The sequence below is a fragment of the Paecilomyces variotii genome (assembly GCF_004022145.1).
Source record: "Paecilomyces variotii strain CBS 101075 chromosome Unknown C8Q69scaffold_8, whole genome shotgun sequence".
Lineage (NCBI taxonomy): Eukaryota > Fungi > Ascomycota > Eurotiomycetes > Eurotiales > Thermoascaceae > Paecilomyces > Paecilomyces variotii.
The window spans coordinates 1,196,795-1,218,174 of record NW_021167147.1 but is presented as its reverse complement, the minus strand read 5'-3'; the positions used below and the strand labels follow the sequence as shown (position 1 = coordinate 1,218,174).

Here is a 21,380-nt window from a genome sequence, read left to right as displayed (position 1 = left end):
ATGGTCCGTGATCTTCAACCAAGGTACTGGCAATTGGCCCTTCGCCAGTATAGTTAGCCATTGTTCTACTTACTACACAGCATCTCCGACTATCCGCAGATGCCTATGTTACCGGCTAGCAACGGAACTGTCTCCACGGACCTGCTAGGGAATTCTTCGTGATTAATTCGTAGGATAATATACTCTACGTAGCACACCGGAGCAAGAAGCCGAACATAGAAGGAGCCTCGCGAGAGTATCGAATCGGGAATTCCACGTCTCATCCAATAACTATTTAGTTAGTGGTTAACTCTGTTAAATATCTACGTAGACGATTATGTCAACCGGATTGGCATTGATTAACTAGTTTACTAGTTAGCTAGTTGGTCGCCTGACTACAGTGGCTGTATAAGATCCTATCAATCCACAGGAAACAGCTTCGTACCGTGAGAGAAGAGAGTTCTCGTTCATCGAACCATATATAATTCCCGTGTTCGCCGTATAGGAAGTCTAAGTGCCACGCCCGTCGCTCTCTGCAAGCCCAAAATTGGGTGTCAACGCAATAGAATAATATACAAAGAAATGAAAATCACTGCGGGTTACATCACAGCCAAAGGAGGCACAGCTAGGTGATCCATTTTCCGATGGTCTCTCCAAACCAGCTGATGGCTTTCTCCTGTCGTTTCTGTCGTGCGGTTTCTTGGGACTTCATAAAGGGGCTCGCCTCCTCGGCGTATTTCCTCTGCTGTTCCAGCGATGCCTTGTGCGCCTGGACCTCGAGTTCACGTTCATGGGGCGTGAGCTGCTCGAGCGGTTTGGAAGGCTTGAAGCCGTCAGGCAGCTTGTCCACACCTGGAATCTCCACCTCTGTCGACTTCGCATCCTGGGGAAGCTTCTGGGGGATGGGTGCCGCATCAGGGTTGAAAAGGGAAGTAATTGGAGGTGGTTCGAAACCAGCCGCCTGTGCTTCCTCCACCCGCCTCTCGTAGTCCAGCATTTGATGATACAGCTTGTCTGCATGCATCTGAATCCGCTCTTCCTTTTCGTCGTCCCACTCAAATGACGAGGCATACCCGAGTGCTTGGAGGAATTTCTAGCCCATATCAGTGATCTGACCATTGCGACTAAGAGTTTATATCGAGAGGGAGGATCTTACAGCCTGCGTAGTATAGCACCGAGAAAACTTTTTGTTTTCCTCCGAGCACATCGTCACACGCGCCTTCAGCTTCTTCTTCCAGTCTCCCGTCTGGAAGCAGAACGTGAGAGCCTCGTGTTCCAACGCACAGTTCTCCATCGCCGCATTGTGAAGCGTATCTTTGCGCTGCTTGAATTGTTCAATCACCCTCTCCGCGCCCGTCGTCATCGATTCCTCGGTCTCCTTTAGAGGTTTATACGTTTTCCACAGATGAGCATATCGGCCGTCCGGGTAGAGAGAGGCGGAGGGGACTTTCGGTTCCGATGCATCGGAGGATGTAGCTTTCGAAGACGACTCATTTGGCTGGGTCTCTCTAGACGTAGACGAAGACGAAGGAATCTCTGCCGGTGTGTATTTGGCAGGGGCCTCTTTCTCGAGGTATTCACGAAGGCTCGGATCGAGCTTCTTTGTCGGATCGTCACTGTTCGAACCACCCCAGAACCAGCCCATTTCGAATTATGCAGGGATCAAGAACAATATTCAAAAAAGGACATTCGCACGTCTAACCACTCGAGGATGCCAGGCGCAATGGATCGAGGATGCTGCCAAAGATCTCTCCAACGATTGCGGAGAAAGTCGAGCTGTCGGTTTTCCAGCGGCGCCAAACCGCATCGGGCGCAACTCGGCGTCCCGCAGCTCCTCCGTCTATCGCGAAGCTTGCCCTGCGAGACAACTCGCGTCCGGCGCGTCAAGCTTTGCGAGCACTTCGCATTGCAAACATGGCTTCCAGTATGCGATCTTCCAGAATCTTTTATGCGAGATAATTACTGATAGGATGCCCTGCAGATCGCGAGGAGCGCTTGCAGATGCGCCAGCGCGGAGCCGGGTATGTTCACGACCACCCCGCCGATACAAACATAGACTATACAGCTAACGGACAATCACTACAGTACGCGCCAGATAAAAGCAGTTGATTTCGGCTTCTCTTTCGGATTACCAGGGCCTGAGCCCGCGGAGCCTCCGCGACAGTCTCCGCGGGCTTCGACAAATCTCCCGGTACCTCGCGTTTCACCGCGACGGAGCGCAACTCCAAATAAGCAACCTACACCACCCTCACAACCACCAGAGGCAACGCCGTCTTCTGGATCGCGTAGTTCTCAGAGAGACCACCCGAGATCTTCGAGCTCACGGAATCATCTCCCAGAGAGGCCGTCCACGTTCGACCTCCCATCAGACGACGTACCGGAACAGGGACGGAGCGCAAAACGAAGAAGAATAAGTGGGGAAATTCCTATACAATCGCATGTGGCTTTTCTAATATGCAGTTCTAGGTCCTCTATCAGAGAATGCGAAAACGACTTCGAACGCTAAACAAACAGACCGGGTCGACCCTCAGCCCGGAACCGTTTCGAGCGGAGATGACGTGCAGTCGGATACCGCAGCGAACCCAGGCTTAGCTGAAGAATCTCCCACAATTGCGAAAACAAATTCTCGGAGACCTCGAGATACTACGTCCGCAGAACGGGGCACAGAGCAGCAGGTCGAGCCGGTCTCCCAAGCTGCAAATGGCACGAACGGCGTTGATAAGGATCATGGTGACGAAGTGCAACCAGCAGACGCTGCTGATCCGAGCATAACAAATACCAAAAGTCAGCGCAAGAAACGGGCTTCCACTGCCGAGAATCGGAAAAGTGGACCTACAGTGGAGAGTGCTGCAGATATCAACAATGCTGAGAGGATTGAAGAGCCTGTGGAAGCTGCTCAACCATCTCGATCATCAAGACGGTCATTACAGAAGACAGTCGAACCGCAGGAGGTTTCAAGTCCTCAGGAGACTCGAAAGAGGGGAAGAACAGCTGCTAAAACGACAAGCAATGCGCGCAAAGACACTGGGAAAGAGACATCTCCTGCAGAAGAGAATTCAAGACAACCGAAGAGGTCCAGAAAGTCCCTTGGAAAGCAACGTGAGATCCCGGTAGATGATGAGAGAGTAGAGGAGCGGCAACAGGCAAAACCCGAAGAAGTTGAAGAGCAGGAAAAGAATCAAACATCGCGCCAGAAACGCACGAAGAAAGGGAAGCAGCGGAAATCAATCGGACGTCCTCCCACGAGGAACCGGTCTTCTACAGAGAGCGTACCAGAAGAACCAGAAGCCTCCCCTTCACGGCAACGACAGGATATCGACGAGGAAGAGCAAGTGGACCAACCACAAGCAGAATCTTCTACTCGACGCGAATCATCAGCCACTAAGAAAGCGCCCAAGAAAGCGAAAGCACGCAAGGAGAAGGCCACCAGGACCGAGGATGACGATGAGGAGGGCAAAGCAGAGCCCACGACCAGAGAGAAGAGAACTCGCGGAGAGACCGTCCCTGTGACGGTTCATCGCCTCGCCAACATTGAAGCGCTCAGTGCTGTCCCAGACTCATCAGAATCTGCCGACGAGGCAGAAGAATCCACCGTCAAAGACCTCTCCGGTCGTTCAGGCGTCAATCCCGCCGACGTTCTCAGCCAGATCTGCCGCGAGACCCTGGATAAGACGCTAACGACGCTCAAGAACGGCATCGCCAACGAATCCAACCAGGCCCGACGAGCAGAATGGACGCGGAAACGAAAAGCAGTAGAGGCCTTCGGCGCAGAGCTTGAGGGACGACTCTTCGAAATGAGCGAGATGCTAGATAGCAATTTCTCCCTCAGCGCACAGTTAAAGAAAGCCAAGCGCAAAATGGCAGATATGCGTAGCCGTCTTCTACATATCCGTCGACAACGAGAGGAGGTTGCGCTGCGAATGGACGAGGTTCGGAGGAAACATACGGAAGATGAGAATGCGAAAATGGTATGAACCTCCCTAGATCTCAGACACTAAGCACGAGACTAATCAAAGAAAAACAGGCTCGAAACGCAATCAACAACTCCCTCCATAGTCTCGAACTCGCCATCGACCGCAACAAAGCTCGCAACGACCGCCCATCCGACGACGACGAGCCTACGACAGCCGGTCTAGAATTCATGCTCCGCACCGTCGCAGAGAACGTCAGCTCCGCCGCGCCCGGTTCACAGGGTGGACTACTCAATCAGATCAAATCCTTCAACGCGCAGCTCGAACGGGCAGCTAAGAAACTAGAAAGGATGATATGAGCAATCAGTTACCCTTATAACCAGACTTTCTGCCTTTCCTTTCCTTTCCAGTACGGAACGGTGCTATCTTAACCCTTGACCTCTTTTTTACGAAACAAGTTATCAATAACCCCACCCTTCATAGTATTGTTTATTTGCCATTAGTCCTCGCCGCGTGTACAAGTGCTATATACCATTTTGCTATTCGTGAATGTCTCGTGTCCATGGACCGGTCTTATGTGGATGGAGTATTTGGATTGGATCGGATTGGATACGGCGTTGCTTTTATCAGGCATCATCCTCTGGGAGAATACCTATGTTGCTATGCTATGGCTCAAAATGTTTATATTCTGACCTGACAGAGTGGGTGGTCAAATGATAATGATACATCGTATCTGCAGTACGAACCGTCGAATACAGTCGTATGTACATACGTCTAGAAAACTCACGTATTATTACATTCTTGACCATATTCAATTCTTCTACGCAGGCGGAAAATGGCGATTTCATCGGTATATGTATGTGTATATTTGCACTATCGATATCTTCATTAATCTAAGCGTGGGAAAGAAAAGAGGCGATCTGGTCAAAATGAAAGGAATATCCACAACGCTCAGGATATCATGTATGTATGTATGTATATTACCCCAGCTCTGCACTAAACATCTCTATGAATCATCATTATATCCTATTTAAAAAAAATAAAAAAACTGATCTCTTCAGATCTTCGACTGAGCCAAGAACTGCTCGCTGAAGGGATAGTCACTGTAACCGTGCGGGTCCTTAGCGACATAGAAGTGGTCTCGCTCATACGGACGCAGCTCAATGTCATTCTTGATTCTGTAGACGAGATCCGGGTTCGAGGTGAATGGTCTACCGATGGCGATGATCAGGTCGTAGTCCTTGTACTTGTTGTCAACGGCCTCCTTGGCGGAAGCGGCCTTGTAGCCTCCAGCGATCATGATGGGGGTGGTTTTGCCGTAGGCGTCGAAGAAGAAGTCGAGCTGCTCGGTCGCCTCGACATCGGCGTTTCCGGCGATGCGCGACTCGACGACGTGCGCGTAGGCCAGCTTGAACTCGGCGAGCTTCTTGGCCAGGTAGGTGAATTGGGGGATGGGGTCTTCCATGCGCATGCCCTGGAATGGACTCCAGGGACTGAGACGGATGCCGGTCTTGTCGGCGCCAATGGCGGCAGTGACGGCCTTGGTGACTTCGAGGGCGAAACGGGCGCGGTTCTCAACGCTGCCGCCCCAGGAATCAGTGCGCTTGTTGCAGGTGTCCTGGGTGAACTGGTCGATCAGATAGCCGTTGGCGCCGTGGATTTCGACACCGTCGAAGCCAGCTTCGATGGCGTTCTTGGCGGCTTGAGCGTAGTCTCCGATGAAGCTCCAGATCTCCTCCTCCGTCAGAGCTCGCGGGGTAGGCGAGTTGTCGCTCATGGGGACAGCACTGCTGGAGACCAGCTCGTAACCGTTCGACTTGAGGTAGTCAGCACTGGCGGTCCGGCCCAGAGCCCAGAGCTGAACGTAGATAAACGAGCCCTTGGCGTGCACTGCATCTGTGATCTTCTTCCACGCCGCAATCTGCTCCTTGCTGTAGATTCCGGGAACGTTGGGGTATCCTCCATTGCGGGCCGAGATGAAGGTTCCCTCGGTGATGATCAGAGTTCCGGGCACCGAGGCGCGCTGTTCATAGTAGTCCTTCACGAAGGGAAGAGGCACATGGGCATCGTCCGCACGGAAACGAGTCATGGGCGCCATGGCAAGGCGCTGGGCCAGCTCGACCTTGCCGACCTTGATGGGGGTGAAGAGCTTCGTCATGGTGAAAACGTTGTGGACTTTTGAAAGGGGGTTGGATGGAAAGGCCGTCTAGAAAATAGTAGCAGGAGGATAGGACAAGTAGATAGAGACCGTTCTCAGATCAAGAAAAGTACGGCACAGAGCTTTATAACGAGGAATAAAATAAAGTAAACGTCTAGCAAGACCCGGCAGCAGCCCACGGAGTGACTATATACCGAGTCCCATAACGTCCAGTAGTCCAACAGCAGAAAGGACGGGAAATTTCGGCTCTAGCGGCACAGAAGGGAAATATCTCAGGTCCCACTCGGGAAGCAGTTCTTCTTGAATTAACGCATTCATTCACGTTTTTTTTCTTTCTGGCTGGCGCATGTCTGATTAGCCTGAGAGGCGCGGTAGATGCGTTGAGATTCATTTCCGACAGGCTGACAAACGCCGTTCTATCTCCGGGAACTACTCCGTAGTTTAACCCCTCTTAACTTATTTTTTGTTCGGGGAGCCAGAAAAAAAAAGTAGAATATTGTTGCGCCATCACTGGCCGATCCAAGGTTTTTTTCTTCTTCTTTGACTTTGACGTCACGGCTCCTGTGGCGGTATCAGTCCCAGCTAGGATCCCGATGGTCGAGGGAAGTAGATAATAACATGACAGCCTTTCACCGGGATAGTACATAGTCTAAAGGTGAGCAGTAGTCGGATAGCAGTGAGCTGATCAGTCGGCAAACCGTGCAGACTCTACCGTAGGCAAAGCAGTATCATTCATCAATCTTGATTGCCCATGGGAGAAGAACTCCAACCCCACATGCCGCGCCAGCACGCCAGTTGGACATGATAATTAGCAGGTTCAGAAGAACTGTATGGTATGGTATGATCATGGGTTATCTTTGACAGGGGGCCATATAGTCTATTATCTGGTGAATACGTGGCAATATAGAGATACCATAAAATATGAATTTACCATGTTCCATCGGGGACTTCGGGAGGGGAAGAAAGTGTGGACAAACTGACGGCCCGTTAGTTAGTTAACTACCCCGCCGCAGTCATTTGTCAGCATTTATCTATGTAAACTAAACTATAGGGAGTTAGTTAACTAGATAGCTACCTAGGTAGGTATTTGACATATCGATCGCTTTCTCTAGATTTCTTTATTATGATTTTGATGATTTGGATGCGATTCAGTTGTAAGGCCAATGCGTCTGACAAAAATACAAGCAGCAGATCAGACTTAATATAGTATGGTTGCGCTATGTATGGTACATACATTGCTATATATGTACAGTACATACATAGGTACTTGACGCGTGTCTATCTACAGCACACCTTGCCCATTATTAACTACATCCAGTCTCAAAAAATATCCTTCAAATATCATGAAAAATTAATTAATTCAGCTCACGGGCACTCCATCAGTCACAACTCCATACGGTACCGCACTATAGTTGCCAAAACAACTATACTCATACTGCGCTCGGCTCAAACTGCTATTCTGCACCTGCAGGAATGTATCAAACTCACACCACCCATCATCCCGATGTCCGCACGCAGGGAAGCTCTTCCCCAATGGGACAGTACGCTGGTTGATCACGAAGTGGATATATTTGGTCTCCTGAGCGGGCGCTGTCCAGTTGTACGCGTCCGCCTGAGACGTCTGGTTTTGCGGCCTGCGTGAAGATACAGGACGTGGGGCCTCGATAACCTCGATGGCGAACCGGGCAGCGAAATTGGACAGGCGCTTACGGATAAGTTGCTGATTAGCCGGGGGTCCAGTAGGTGGGAGGAACTGCGCGAACTGCCGGAATCCAAGGGCCGTGAGGATCCTCATCATCTGCGTATCATGGGTAAAGTCGAAGTAGATCGATTGGTTGGTAGGGAACGTTCTCTCGTTGCTGTCAAGAGTCGTGTTAATGGTCGACGTTCCAGGTGGTGTATCCACGACGTGTCCTTGTAGTCTCGCAAGGAGTTCAACCACGAAGCCGATTCCCTGAGCCCGTGCCGTGGGCGATCCAAAGGAGGCCTCCCCGTAGGACTCGATATCCCTGCTGTACTCAAAGCCCTTCCATTCCTGATACGTGAAAAACTGGCAGAAACGGCTAAAACCAAACGCCACCGTCTCGAACGGACACAGCGTCTGCATGTTGTAGGTGTCATCGACGGTCCAAGTGTACCCTTTCACCAGCTTCTGGAACCGCTTCGTAGCAGCGTCGAGATAGATCCTCTGCCACTGTTTGGCTCCATCTTCTCCGGGGGACGAGAGGTCCTTGTCGCCGTTCGGGCACTGCTTGTCCGCAGAAAGGGTGTTGTTGAAGCCATGCCTCTCGATGACAGTCAACAGCGTAGCATTCTGCTGCCAATTCAAACCGAAGAACCCAGCGAGGAAATTCTCTGCAGATTCACGCATACGGTTCTGGGTCGTTGTCCGCGCAAGAACCTTCGCCGACGGATCATACAACCGGCCATAGTTGTACCGGTGCAGAACGCCACTATCAAAGAGCTCCTGACGGCCACGAGGAACGAGTAATTCAGCGCCCAGCTCGTAGTTCCAATCATTCAGAAAAGACAAGTCGCCCTCGAACCTCACTCCACTCGCAGTAAGGTTCTTGATACGTAGTCCGAACTCCTCCGTACTGGAGCCCGACGACGGATATCGAGACCCATGGCGATGGAGGATCTGCACCTTGGTGATATTGGACCCAGGAGGTAGCGGGTATTCATTCACTCCAAACCCGGGAGAAGGAGTGTAGGGGCTATCCGTAGCGATCAGCACTCTTGACCATAGATAATCCCAATATATCCAAACAAATAACAACAACGACAGCTTACCTCAGCTCTCCCATATACTTGAAAATCCCATCGTAGTCCGGAGCGCCCTCGATCGGCAACGACGTCTGTAGCGGTTCATTGACACTGATATCCTTCAGTCCAAAGGGAGCCGGGTTCGTTTGCGCTAGGAAAGGAACAGCACCAGTTCGCGTATAGCCTGTCCAACTGTCAATCCCCGCTTCCGCGACTAAATACATACAAAACACATCGAAAACTCGAACAGGTTTTCTAGTTGTCCTCACCCTCATACGGACCCGGAGTCGTCACCGTCGGGCAGGGATTCTCCTGGGAAAGGAAACCCTCTGCTGTCGCAGAGGACGCAATTGCCAGGAGAGCCAGAGTCACTTGGAAGGCCATGACGACTGCTGCTGCTGCTGCTGATTCCCCGAGTTGTAGTCCTAGAACTTATGAGGAGACGGTACAGTATACCTCTTCAGACCCTGCGCTCCAGCGTTGACATGGCCTCGCGACACTGATCTCCGACTGAAGCCTGACAGACCAGCGGCGCAAGAGGGAAATTATAGACCTTGGCACGTTTGATCATCCTCCCACTTCCCCGCCATGAAGTCGCCAAGGTACTAACTAGTTGATCCCGTTTATCTATTATTCGCGGACCCTGCCCGACGATCTATGACTCTACGTCACAAGCCCGATCACTATTGCAACTTCTCCAGATTGCGAGACCGTCACCGCTACGTGATTCGGCATAATTAACCTGCCTGGTGATCTCCTGGAAATACGCATCTTGCGACTGATGGTGTCTGGGGGAAAGCGGGTCTTCGCGCGGATAATAAATCAGATATCAGAAAGAGTATGGTATCATCGCTTCATTTCCTGTAAAGAAATCGATATCATGCTCGGGATCATTCCCATCAATCGCAATTTTTACATGCCTTGTTAGTACGCCCTTCCGGAGTACTAGCTGGTCGTTCCTTAACGAGAATACATGATAAGGAATATTAAAATATTCTTCCATGTCCATGAATACCATGAAATCGTGTACATTAATTGATATATACTGAAGAACTGTATCTGTTCTGTGACCGGTGCTCCAGAGGTCATGTCAATGATCGTTGCACTATCCATCATCCATCGATGCTTCCTGTGCTAATGCTTGTACTGGTACCATCTGGTCAGTGATATTCTTCCATCATCGATAATATCTGGCCAACTTACCCTGAATTCTTTATTCTGTCTATCCGTCAGATCCAAGAATTCGGAATTCTCCTGGTGCTCAAGGCCCATCTTGTTCTCATCCCGGCGCTTGTTTTCCCACATGTAGTACGCCTTTAGCAGCACCAGGAAGACAATAGCAACGGCAACAGTTGCGACGATCGCAATCTTCGCCGGGATGTACTCTGGTTCATCCTGAGTTCGGAAAGTCAGAGGACCCAAGATATTGCCAAGGCAGAAGGCCATCAGCAAGACTGCGTTCATGGTCACTTTCTTGGTGTGCCCCGCGGTGTTTGCTCCAGCAATTGAGTACATGATAGGCAAGGATGCCCCGACGAAGTTAGTCAGATAATTTCCGGCTAATTTAGCAGCCCTCATGTCATCGCGCGAAAATGCCATGAGACATCCGCCGAGTAGACCGCACAACAGGACGCCGATGGCGGAGAGACAGCGCTGGTCGTACCGACCAGACAGATATGTTCCGCTGAGGACGGCAATTACGCATATAGCACCGCTGGGAATGCCGAGTAGTTCGGTTTCTTTCGTCGTGAAACCGAATCCCTTGATTATCAGGGAGGAAAAGCTGCTGGTAGCGGCGTTCGTGATATTCGAGGCGGCCACGATGATGATGATCAGATATGTCTGCGGGTCTTTCCACACCTCAAGAAACTGTTCCATCTTGAAATGTTTATTTTCGATACCGGTCTTATTCTCACGAAGTCGTTCGATAGCCCAAACTTTCTCTTCATGACTGAGACGGGAAGTCATAGGATTGTCGGGAAGGAAGATGAACACACAGATCCCGACAATGATGGTAATGATCCCGAATATCAAAAACATGATCTGCCATGAATGGAACTTGTCGTCAGTGTAGAAAAGAAGTCCGTAAGCAACGAGGGCGCCCATGATAGGAGCAGTACCCGTCCCTAAGTACCAATATCCCATGCGGCGCGGCTGCTCTGCAAACAACGTCAGTAAACTGAGTATAGACCTCATCGATATCTTCCCTACCGTCTCTCTTATACCACATGGAAGTGATAATCATAAGCCTTAGAAGTGTCAGCATGATTCTAAACTTCTCTTTTATCTGGTAGACCGGGGAGGGGAGTGCACTTACGCAGGCGCTATAGCGCTTTCAAAACAACCAAGAAGTACACGGAGTGTTATTAGTCCTCCAAAATTCGTCGCAGAGCAGTTTAATGTGGTCATGAGTCCCCATAGTGCGACTGCTGGCCGTCAGCTTCAAGGTTGATAAGCACGTCACTGTTACTTACCATTGACTCCCAGATATTTGGCTGTTGGCAGGCGCTGCATCAAGTAGCCGGTAGGGAATTCGAAGAAGAGATAAGTGATATAGAATGCCAGGGCCAGATTCGAAAACTGATCTGTCGTCATGTCCGTATCGCTTAGTAGACCCATGACGGAGGCATAGTTAACTGTCTTGTCTTAGCCCACTATAACGACTAGGCGGAGCATTGATCGTTCGTACTCAAGACTTTGTCGAGGTACTGGAGATTGTAGCACATCCACATCAATGGCATGATCATCCAATCGATCTTTCGGATAAGCTTCTTCTCATCCACCTCCGACATCACCGCTGTGTTCTCTGTCTGGAGGAACTCGAGCGCGGCATCGACATTGCCGGCTTTGACGGTGGTCGTGCCCGCTTCAGTATCGACGCCATGGGTATCGATTGACGATTCCTTCTTTTCTGAATCCGAAAGTCCCATTTTGCAGCTTGCGGTCCAGACAATCGAGCCTCTATCGACCTGCTAGGGGACGCGAACAGAGATCGAGAAGCAAGCTGGAGACAAGGGCAATAGGAGGGCATTTTACACTTGATCACTCTACACCATACAAACAAACGAGCAATCTGTCGGGCGATAGCGACATGACTGCCGACTTTCCGACTTCACGATTGCTGTTAGCATTGCCGCGGAGGTACTTTTCAGGATCTCTAGATTGTAGTCAGCTATAATGTCTTCCAACCAATCGATAAACACCAGAATGAGTGTCGTTAACAACATCAACTCTTAGCGCCTGATAATGACCATATTACTGCTGCTAAACGAATACTCAACAAATGATGACTGGTGGCCAAAAGCTCCTTATCCATGCAGCAAGAGTGGTCGATCATCCCTAAACGAGTAGGTAAGTCAAACAGCTTCTTGGCAACCGCGCTGGGCGTCTGATAACGCCGTCTAGACTAACTACCAACTTGGCTTTGTTGTGACTTGCTTATCGTTATCGCAAGCAGATATCAACTGTCAATATTGACGGCCAAACAGGTTCTTTCAGAACTGCCGGAAATGGACATGTCGGGACACTTGCCGACACGATATTATTCCGGCATCGGCAGGACGATGCTATCAGGGAGAGGACATGCGAGCGCCTTTCAGTGCGCTTAGCATTCACCGTTCTCAACCTGTCCGATTTCAATCTCTAGGATCTTTCCATGCCCTGGCCATTTAGGCTTCCCAGTATTATGGAAAAGGAAGGTCTCGAGGGTCTCCAACCCGCCGATAATACAGCGTATCTTGGTATCGATCAGGCTGGAGTTCTTGCGGAGTGTCTCCTAACACCATCGAAAGGTCTTGCAACTTCCCTGATTGCGGAAGGAGGGCAATCGCGATTATCAGCAGGAGAACCCATTGCTCAAGATAATCCAAAGTCATTGAGACTGGGAAAATGTGACTCCTTGGCTGCGCAGCCTGAGCGAGTGTGCCTTATCTTCGACGCAGTACTCAATGCGAACGAGCAATTTTCTGGAATTGACAGAAGCAGTGATCACACCGTCCACTATATGAAGTGGCTTAGTTCGGTCAGGCCAACAACAGTCTTTGTCCTCACTATCCGTATTTCACTTTCCATCCCGTCTCGAGTCCTCAACGCTGGATTGCTTTGCAAGGCATAGGAACTCCAGAACTCGAGTCAGTCTGTATAGAATGGCATCTCACGAGCTGAATGCGGGTGTTTCCTGTCTTCTCGTTAACAAAAAGAGGCCCATCAATGGCTGTTTCGTCATCAATTGTTTTCGTTCTTCATCAAGTTGAAACAATTGTGTCTCGATCAAGTCAAGACCAAGGGCTAACAGGCTCCAGCAGCAACAAGACCACGCCATGGTTTCTGTCCCTTTACGAAGAGAATCGGCATTGCTCCAAAGGGGCATATTTCAAGATCCGACTAACTATTGATCGACTTCCTCCCCCGCCGCAGCATCTCAATGCGACGCAAATTAGACCTTGAGCATGAATGGAGACCTCCATTTTCTCAGTGTCTCTATTGCTGACGACTTATTGTCAACCAGATATATTGGATTGAAACTAATTGACGCTGCCTGCAGTAACTTCACGCGCTATCCTCCTCTCCCATATACCTTTGCCGGGTTCCGCGATGGACGATCCCTTGCTCAACACGCGCAACTATCGTCATAGAACCACCGACTGCGGATCGAATTGTGGAGAGAGGCTGAACGCTCTGCTCATCATAGCATCAATCTATTGAATCTTGATTCATTTCCCCGGTCTCCGCTCTCTCCACGATATACCCCATGATCTCTCCACTCGTCCATGCTCCGCAATTGAATCGCAGGGTGACGTGCTAAGAACTACTGGAATCCACAAAGACGTAAAGAAATACGAGTTAACCGCTCCAATCTTCACGACGTCACTCGCGCGGAGATTTTCTGGGTCCGCCCCCAAAAAGTACGCAGTAGTAGATGTTTCTTCTCAATAATATGTATTGCCGAGCTTATATCTAGAGTACCTTCCGCTCGGCCGAACCGAGAAGACAGTGATGCCATCTACTCCATACTCGGCTCCATCAATCGTAGGATTTGGGTTCAAGTCCAAGACCTCAGCCCCATCTTAACCCCGTGGGGTGATGAGTCCGGAGAATACGTATTATTATGGAGCAAACGACGACGCCATTACCAAGGTCCCAACAATAATAATGACCCGTACTTAGGATCATCTACCATACTGCTAGCTAGCCGACGGCGGACTCCTACTAGTCTAGATCATACGATTGGAATTTGAGACTACGAAACGACGTGGCAGGTGACCAGAGATGTACAAGGAGCTTCGCATGTATGCATGGAGAGAGAAGAAGGACCGTCAAACTGCCGTAGCACCTCCGACTCAGATACCAGAGCAAAAAATCACAGAAACCTCAAGAAGTCTGGACCGTCTTTGTTGTTGTTGTAGGACAACAGCTGAATATCTCCCAACAGATACAGAGCTTGGCTCGTAATTATCTCTCCAGAAACTTTAAGGCGAATCGACCTCTGCAGCTATAATTCAAAGCTTTCCATATACGGAAAACCATCACTACGAAATTAGTCCTCCTGCAGCTTACCATTGTACAGCATCCATCTCACAAATCGAAGATCATACTCGTACGAAATAGATAGATAGAGCAGAGAATGCAATTATGCCTATAGTACAATGTACAGTACATAGGCCCGATTCAAAGAAGCAAACAAAAAAAAAACACCACCACCACCCTCTTCTCGAAATTCCCCCCAAGCAAGCAAACAAGCAAACAACAACAAAAGAAATTGATAACAAAGTTACACAAAAAAAAAAGAAAAGAAAAAAAAATCGAGACTAGGTAGTTCGCCCAAGAAAGGCTTCAAGCTTAAGTTAATCCAATCCAATTCCTTTTTCCTTTCGGTCTCACAGGTCGTGTAACCCATAACTATGCAATAATAGCCATTCATTCATTATTTCATCGAGGCCTTCCCAATATTATTACCGTACCAAACTGCCGGTCACATTTTGGTGATCGGTCCAATTCTGTTGCGTACAAGACGCCAAATGCGGGGGTGACGGAAAGAGAGACGTGGTACTGTAGGACAAAGATCGACGATGCAGGATCAAAGAGTACAAACTATACTCTATTACACTAGGATCCTCAAAACTTTGTTTGGATGTGATGTGTTGGAGTTGAGAGTCGAAAGTTTTTGTTCTCCAGTCCTTCCTCCCCGGGATCGGATATTCTCACGGCATTATTCAATGCAGAAGGGGGAAAAAGAAAAAAAGGTGATTCATAATAATAATACCCTGACTTAACTTAGTCTATGGAGAATACAGTAACACCAACAACCCACACGCACCCACGTCGCATCGCATCGCACCTAATCACTCGATAACGAGCGGACGGATGCCATGATGGATTTACCTATCATCATCAGTTGTGAGTAGTATGTACGGAGTAGATAGGGAGGTAGCAATAATAGGTCCGCTGCAAGGTATGCAGTATGTACAGCGGAAAAACTCCACGGTTAAAGAGGCAAGGTCCTCAGTGCTGCATGTGCAGATCACACTGTAGTCACTAGTAGTAGCGTAGATAGCTCTCTAGAAAGAAAAAAAAAAAGAAAAGATCATATTGTTATTGCTATTATTGTTGTTATTATTGTATCCCTTGCTTGTAGGCAAGTTCCCGAAGCTTGAATCCTAGACATGTCTAGCGAAATAGCAAATTTACTTGGCAATAATAATAATAACAATAGTTGATATGATTCTCTACGGGCCCCTACCAGATGTCTCCTGCCAAGCCAAAACAACAAAATATAGAGTAATTAGAGGGCAACACTACTACTGCCGCGGGCAGTTCAACTCAATAGTGTGGATGTCCCATTACGCTGGCCAGTGAGGGAGCTTGTTGACTTCAAATAATGAAAATAGGAATGTGCAGCTCACGGGCTTGTTTTCTGCCTTGCAGCTTGCATTGTGCCATCGAACAATTTGCCCGTTGTTGGAGAGCAGGACCAGGTAGCGCTCAGTGCCGGCGGCGCAGCATCTACTGCCTAAATCACTGCACTGCTAGTCTATAGTATACATTCTTCAATCTTGATACCCAGCTTTACAGACTATCTACGTAGCAGCGTTTCACCCTGGTCTTCCTCCTTTTCCCTGCAGACAACCCTGGGAGGTGATCGGGTCTCGAAGCTGTCGGAAGGATAAAGATGGAGATCATATAACTGTTCTTCCTTAAATGGAACTGTCGGTGAGAGCTTAATTGAGCTGCGCCGCTACGGGGAGAATCATCACCAAAAGGAACGGTCCGGACTAGATACCAGAGGCATGTCGGAGCGAGGTTCCAGGCCGAGGGCGAAAGGCTTAGACGCGGGCTGCGTGGAACCTATACCGTGTTGTTGGACAGTTGGAGAGCTTCGGACGGATGGATCATGGATGATAGATAGCAGACCCATTGCCAAGAGCAGCGGTGCAAAGTCCAGTGTCCACCACGCTAAAAGATGTCTGCGCGAACGCTCCATCGGGGTGGCGCTTCTCTGGCCACGGGGGGCGCTAGACGCAGAGCTCTTCTCGCCTGAAGCGATAGAGGCTGTCGAGAACCATGGATCAGCTCGGGGCTCTGTCAATATTTTGCGATTCACCTGATCTGGGGAGGAGAAGAAGTCGAAACAGCGTCTTAGACGATTGGATATCTGGAGTTCGACGATGAGTTCTCCGGCATTCCAGAGCGATCTCGGGCTTCAGATCTCTTCACTAGAAGGGCATCTAGTGCTTAGCACGGGGACATGCCAGCAGACTCTCCAATCAGACACGAACCAAGTGCCAAAGCTGTCTCACGAACTGGTTTGTTGGAACCACTTCGTCAGTCTGCGACTCTGCGCCTTATTATTATTATTATTATGCACAACAACGGTGTTGCGTTATTCGAATAGGGGGAGCCAAGACGCTTTCCCCACAGAATTTGTGCGCGGCAGTCTCCTTTGCCTGGCCAAGGCGACGCTATTCGTATCAATCTGGAACCAGGGGCAAAAGAAAATCAAATGGATATCATGGGCAAAGGCAAAAAAAGAAGCCCATACCAGAATAACCAGGTATTCTCGCTTACCGAAACTAAGTGCGATCTGGGGATGCCTTTTAGGGTCCACGATCCAATAATGGTCGACAACCGGACTACGCAGACACGAACTTGAAGGGGAATAGCTCCTGATCAGACGGCGCGCGATTACCAATGTGCCTTTTGCACTCATTCCGGCTGATCGCCTTCAGTTCCCACCATGTGACGTTCAGTACTCCGTACCTTTCGTCACGATGAGTTGGTGTCCACACGTCTTACAAAGAAGAACGCTTGCGGAGATTCCTGCTCGGTAAATGCAGACGAGGCTACACGGCTCCTGGGGGAGAGAAGGGAGCAAAGTACTCCGTACTCCGTAGGGTGATAATAATGCTTACAATGCGGCCGCCCGCTTTAGATGGCCCCGGGCCCGGTGAGACCTCCAAACTAACACGGCTCCAGGCCTGTGCGTAGTTAAGTTGCAGAACGGCATGAAGGAATACCGATCATCTCCTGCAGCGGCAGACGGGAGCCACGTACCTTCGAGGTACTGATCTGTAGCTCGACACCCAAAAACCCAAACCCGACTACTGTAAGGAGCCAGGATCAGCAGGTGCTTGCTTTCTTCCCTGATCGTAGACTTAGTCTACAGCAGCTTCCAGGAATCCGAGTAAGCTCTAGCATGGGGTTCAAGCGTCACCTGCTAAGACCCAGCCAAGTGGGCGCGATTGGCGTCTCGTAAGCAACAGAGTTGGACCGAAACGCCACCGAGTGGCATATCAACCCGGTTGACAAAACCAGCACTAATTTGCTCGCCAGGGTGACTGGAATTTCCATCAACCAAGACAGCGAATATCTCCGGACGCTGCAAATCATTTCTCTTACTCGTCCAGACGGTTGCTCTAGGTTCATCGAACAACGTCGTTCCGTCTCCCCTAGCCATTTCCGTCTTTCCCCAGATATCCCACCCCAAACTCCATACGGTCAACATCTCCACCATTCCCCGGGGTCTTGGGTAAACTTCCTTTCATCCTAACCAGTCTCCGTCGCTCCAGCCCCCGCTGGCCAGAGCGTGGTAGCTCTCGTTGGTCCTCAAGGGCTTCTTCCCCTCGGCCATCGAATCATTATTCATCAGAACGGTTGAGCCGGCTCCATTCCAGTGATTGTGTCTTCCCCGCGAAGGGCTTACCTAGTTCACCACTGGGGGGGCACTTTGTCCAAGGTGGGCAACTTATATTTGGTTCAAGAACATCCTCGTCAACTGTGCCGCTTTCCTGAGGGAGTCTCTTCTTGTGTTTCTTCCATCGCCCGAGCCATCACAGCGCGTAACCCCCAGTGAGGCCAAATTTCCGCCCGCTCCACAGCACAACGAAACGGTAAAGGGTCCCATCTGGTAAGTCGGCCTCCTTGTCGCGCTGTCAAGCCTCTCAATAGCCCCTTTGGCCCTGGTCGATTTATTCTCAGCCATCGCTGCTGTTTCGGAGTCTCCGGATCATTGGCATTTTGAGCACCATTCGTGGCGCGATCCCTCGTTTATCAAAGATTTCTTTCTTTTTCATTTTCCTGTCGTTCTTTCAAACGTTCTTCGAAAGAGCCCCTCTGCTGGACCAGTAGCACCTGTGTGACGATATCTGACTCAGAACCATTAGAGATATAACTCGCCACAATGTCTTCTGAGATCCCCAGATCGCCCGAGAAGGACGTTGGTCAAGGCGACGCCGCGACCGACACCTCCAACGGATTCAACGGCAACGGTGCTACTCACCAAATGTCCCGTGAGGAACATGAGGTCGCCCGAGCCGCTGCGCGCTTCGGATATGGACCTCTTGCTCGCGTAAACACCACAGAGGCACAGCTCCCTCCCTTCGGAGGTGAATTCCAGCCTGGTCTCTACCGCTCGGTCGAACGCCGCAAGTTTGCCAACCCTGCCCCTCTCGGCCTGAGCGCTTTCGCCTTGACTACTTTCGTGCTGAGCTGTATCAACATGGGCGCCCGTGACATCACGCAGCCCAACATCGTCATAGCTTTGGCTTTTGCATATGGTGGTCTCGTTCAGTTGCTTGCGGGCATGTGGTATGTATTTGGCGTGTCTCCACATAATCTTCCAGACCTTCTCGCTAACGCGCAACAGGGAAATGGCTGTTGGAAACACTTTTGGTGCCACCGCGCTGTCTTCGTATGGTGGTTTCTGGCTCTCGTTCGCCATTGTTCTCACTCCTGGTGGTTTCCAAATCGCGAAGTCCTTGACCGTAACCACAAGCTCTGGGGCCTCCGACGAGACCATGTTCTATAACTCCATGGGTCTCTTTCTGATGGTATGTCTCGTTCGAACTGCGGGTGCACTTGCCGATGCTAACACTTCACCCATTAGGGCTGGTTCATCTTCACTTTCATCCTGTTGATTTGCACCTTGAAGTCCACTGTTGCCTTCTTCACGCTCTTCCTGACTCTGGACCTTTGCTTCCTGCTGCTCGGAATTGGATACATCCAGCGCAACGACCAGGGTCTGCCTAACCCTCCCGTTATCAAGGCTGGTGGATTCTTCGGTCTCCTGGCTGCTTTCACCGCCTGGTACAACGCCCTGGCCGGTATTGCCGATACCAGCAACAGCTTCTTCATCATTCCAGTGGCCCACTTCCCGTGGTCCGCCACTGGCCGTGAGAGAAGACAGAAGACCGACCGCGAGGTCGCATAAAGCTCTGCATATCCCAGAGTCGAAGGATGCGTCTCAAGTGTTGAGTCATCCGGATGATATAGGGGTTGGCGGCTGTCATGCGCGTCGCCCCGTGATGATTTTTCAGATACCCATAATTTGCGGTCTTGCATTGTAGTTTGCCGACGTGTTTCGCCGGCGCGCACTCAAGTATATATTCTCGTTTAGTTGAATCAACCTCATCAGGTTTGGCTCCGGAGCGCTCGTGGAATCTGCAAAGACAAAGATCGTCAATAAGTGGTTGCTGAATTAGTTTGAGCTCGTTCCTCTGAACATTCTCCGATTCGAGTTCGACCACCCTAGAACGGTGTGAGGGCTCCTCTCGGGGAAGAAGGCAGTCAGATGGACTCTAGCAGGGGTGGAAAAGACATTTCATATGTACCTTGTATATCTTTCTTCTAGCCACGCAATAGCCGGCCTCTTTTTAATCAGACAATTTCAATGCCAAGTCACTTCTGGCGCTTTGCTGTCTCAGCGTTTGTCGTAGTAGACCCTTATTCAAGGATCATGGAGCGTACGGTCGGTCCGATGAGTCGGTTTCGGCTTGCCGTTCCGCCCACGGCATGCGATGCCCAGCCGGGAATAGAAGCGTTGAATGCGCAGGAGGGACATATTGTATGGTTCAACACGCATCCGAACGAGGTGCGCATTCGATTGTCCATACCATCCCCTGAAACAATAGAACAGAGTCCAGGAACAAATCCGCGAAGATCGGCAGGAGCGCAAGTAACGAGGTATATATGAGTTAAGACCGATTGCGGGAGTACAAACCCGTCCGGGAAAGGGAGGTCATCATGCGTGAGATGTAGGACAGTGACAGATAAAAAGCAGTTACAAAACGGCAACAAAAAGGTTGAAAGTAAAAGAATCAGGGAGAAGGACAGTTGAAAAAAGACGCAAGAGAATCAATCAGCAAGAAGCTATGACGCCCTTCGTCCCATGCCCATCCTCTTAACTATATTCTGGATCGCCCCGATCGCGCCCAACTCCCCCGAATTTTCCCCGACAGGTACTCGATCCATCCACCCGGCCGAGTGGCCCGAACGCTGACAGGCTGAAGCCTCTCAGGCACGCTCGGGGGTCGCTCGGGCGCTGATCGGGGGTTCCAGCAGATCTTGCCAGCCGAAGTTTAAGGGGAGCCGAGGGGTTTCCGTAGGCGTTTTAGGCGTCTTAAGCGCCCATACCAGCGCTCAGATCGCTGAAGGTAACGCCTAAAGAACAGATCAAAGAGGGTTTTTGGGCCGAGAGGACCAACGGAGGAAACTCGGAGTGGTGACAGAGTTGCTTTTGGCTTGGCTGTGGGACCGACTGTCAAGCTGCTGTAGGGAATAAGAGAACCTATTATTATTGTCGCAGCCTCAGATGAAAAGAAAAATCATAAGAATTAAAAAGAGGATCAGCAGAGATGAATAGTGATGAAGAATCAGCTCAAGAGGGAATCAAAAGCTGAAGTTGAGGTGAGAGAGAGATGGAGAAACGAGAAAAAGAAAGATGTCCTCGGATGCCCAGCCACCTCTCGTACCACCTTCAAAGTTCAGGCTTGCTCTCTTGTTCTTTTTTACCTGCAACCAAGTCCCGCTTTTCTCCGTCGATGCAATAACATCCAATGAAGATTTCCCATACATCTTCTTCCTGAGTATTCTTCTTCTAATAATTGTTATTAGTTGATATGTGTCGCAGGCAACTTGGGTTTCTCTGCACGCGGTGAGTAGTTCTGCTTCGGGACAATCGCGGCGATTTACTCTTTCCAGATAAGGAAGTGCTATGTCTGCCCCTTTGAAGAGAAGAAAATCAGAACAACTAGCAGACCAGCTGAAACAAAATAGGTCTTGGCTGTGTGTTC

At 50.0% G+C, this 21,380-nt stretch overlaps 7 protein-coding genes across 7 annotated transcripts; 3 read left to right on the top strand and 4 right to left on the bottom strand.

The window, feature by feature from the left end:
• Positions 1–474: 474 nt before the first annotated feature.
• On the bottom strand, positions 475–1,905 carry C8Q69DRAFT_320729 (hypothetical protein). The gene is made up of 2 exons (XM_028627362.1): positions 1,136–1,905; positions 475–1,072 (listed from the first exon to the last, which is right to left on the bottom strand). The coding sequence occupies exons 1-2, from the start codon at positions 1,622–1,624 to the stop codon at positions 605–607; spliced, it is 957 nt and encodes a 318-aa protein (XP_028483869.1). The 5' UTR covers positions 1,625–1,905; the 3' UTR covers positions 475–604.
• Positions 1,407–4,426, top strand: C8Q69DRAFT_320764 (hypothetical protein). Its single transcript, XM_028627363.1, has 5 exons — positions 1,407–1,903; positions 1,961–2,000; positions 2,065–2,393; positions 2,446–3,947; positions 4,004–4,426. Exons 1-5 carry the CDS (start codon positions 1,714–1,716, stop codon positions 4,247–4,249), a joined length of 2,307 nt encoding a protein of 768 aa, XP_028483868.1. The 5' UTR covers positions 1,407–1,713; the 3' UTR covers positions 4,250–4,426.
• Positions 4,427–4,947: 521 nt separating this feature from the next.
• On the bottom strand, positions 4,948–6,048 carry C8Q69DRAFT_487565 (NADH:flavin oxidoreductase/NADH oxidase family protein; the record flags this gene model as incomplete). The annotated part of the gene is made up of 1 exon (XM_028631996.1): positions 4,948–6,048. One exon carries the CDS (start codon positions 6,046–6,048, stop codon positions 4,948–4,950), a length of 1,101 nt encoding a protein of 366 aa, XP_028483867.1.
• Positions 6,049–7,408: 1,360 nt separating this feature from the next.
• Positions 7,409–9,038, bottom strand: C8Q69DRAFT_405055 (histidine phosphatase superfamily; the record flags this gene model as incomplete). The annotated part of the gene is made up of 2 exons (XM_028628058.1): positions 7,409–8,765; positions 8,842–9,038. 2 exons carry the CDS (start codon positions 9,036–9,038, stop codon positions 7,409–7,411), a joined length of 1,554 nt encoding a protein of 517 aa, XP_028483866.1.
• A 535-nt stretch (positions 9,039–9,573) lies between these two features.
• Positions 9,574–11,867, bottom strand: C8Q69DRAFT_320795 (allantoate permease). Its single transcript, XM_028627365.1, has 6 exons — positions 11,504–11,867; positions 11,289–11,450; positions 11,132–11,240; positions 11,026–11,063; positions 10,018–10,973; positions 9,574–9,960 (listed from the first exon to the last, which is right to left on the bottom strand). The coding sequence occupies exons 1-6, from the start codon at positions 11,742–11,744 to the stop codon at positions 9,949–9,951; spliced, it is 1,518 nt and encodes a 505-aa protein (XP_028483865.1). The 5' UTR covers positions 11,745–11,867; the 3' UTR covers positions 9,574–9,948.
• A 4,519-nt stretch (positions 11,868–16,386) lies between these two features.
• Positions 16,387–17,228, top strand: C8Q69DRAFT_320526 (hypothetical protein). The gene has a single exon (XM_028627360.1). It carries the CDS (start codon positions 16,479–16,481, stop codon positions 16,926–16,928), a length of 450 nt encoding a protein of 149 aa, XP_028483864.1. The 5' UTR covers positions 16,387–16,478; the 3' UTR covers positions 16,929–17,228.
• An 806-nt stretch (positions 17,229–18,034) lies between these two features.
• Positions 18,035–19,749, top strand: C8Q69DRAFT_320565 (GPR/FUN34 family protein). The gene is made up of 4 exons (XM_028627361.1): positions 18,035–18,217; positions 18,465–18,897; positions 18,956–19,139; positions 19,196–19,749. Exons 2-4 carry the CDS (start codon positions 18,491–18,493, stop codon positions 19,517–19,519), a joined length of 915 nt encoding a protein of 304 aa, XP_028483863.1. The 5' UTR covers positions 18,035–18,217; positions 18,465–18,490; the 3' UTR covers positions 19,520–19,749.
• Positions 19,750–21,380: the final 1,631 nt, after the last annotated feature.

Excerpts from the sequence above, each read along its gene's own strand:
- C8Q69DRAFT_320729 (XM_028627362.1), bottom strand. The coding sequence starts at position 1,624 with ATGGGCTGGTTCTGGGGTGGTTCGAACAGTGACGATCCGACAAAGAAG. Across the intron at positions 1,073-1,135 it reads GGTGCTATACTACGCAGGCT|AAATTCCTCCAAGCACTCGG; the intron begins GTAAGATCCTCC and ends GATATGGGCTAG.
- C8Q69DRAFT_320526 (XM_028627360.1), top strand. The coding sequence starts at position 16,479 with ATGAGTTCTCCGGCATTCCAGAGCGATCTCGGGCTTCAGATCTCTTCA.
- C8Q69DRAFT_320795 (XM_028627365.1), bottom strand. The coding sequence starts at position 11,744 with ATGGGACTTTCGGATTCAGAAAAGAAGGAATCGTCAATCGATACCCAT. Across the intron at positions 11,241-11,288 it reads CAAATATCTGGGAGTCAATG|TCGCACTATGGGGACTCATG; the intron begins GTAAGTAACAGT and ends GACGGCCAGCAG. Across the intron at positions 11,064-11,131 it reads GAAAGCGCTATAGCGCCTGC|GCTTATGATTATCACTTCCA; the intron begins GTAAGTGCACTC and ends GACACTTCTAAG.
- C8Q69DRAFT_320565 (XM_028627361.1), top strand. The coding sequence starts at position 18,491 with ATGTCTTCTGAGATCCCCAGATCGCCCGAGAAGGACGTTGGTCAAGGC. Across the intron at positions 18,898-18,955 it reads CAGTTGCTTGCGGGCATGTG|GGAAATGGCTGTTGGAAACA; the intron begins GTATGTATTTGG and ends AACGCGCAACAG. Across the intron at positions 19,140-19,195 it reads CCATGGGTCTCTTTCTGATG|GGCTGGTTCATCTTCACTTT; the intron begins GTATGTCTCGTT and ends TTCACCCATTAG.
- C8Q69DRAFT_320764 (XM_028627363.1), top strand. The coding sequence starts at position 1,714 with ATGCTGCCAAAGATCTCTCCAACGATTGCGGAGAAAGTCGAGCTGTCG. Across the intron at positions 1,904-1,960 it reads CATTGCAAACATGGCTTCCA|ATCGCGAGGAGCGCTTGCAG; the intron begins GTATGCGATCTT and ends GATGCCCTGCAG. Across the intron at positions 2,394-2,445 it reads CGCAAAACGAAGAAGAATAA|GTCCTCTATCAGAGAATGCG; the intron begins GTGGGGAAATTC and ends ATGCAGTTCTAG.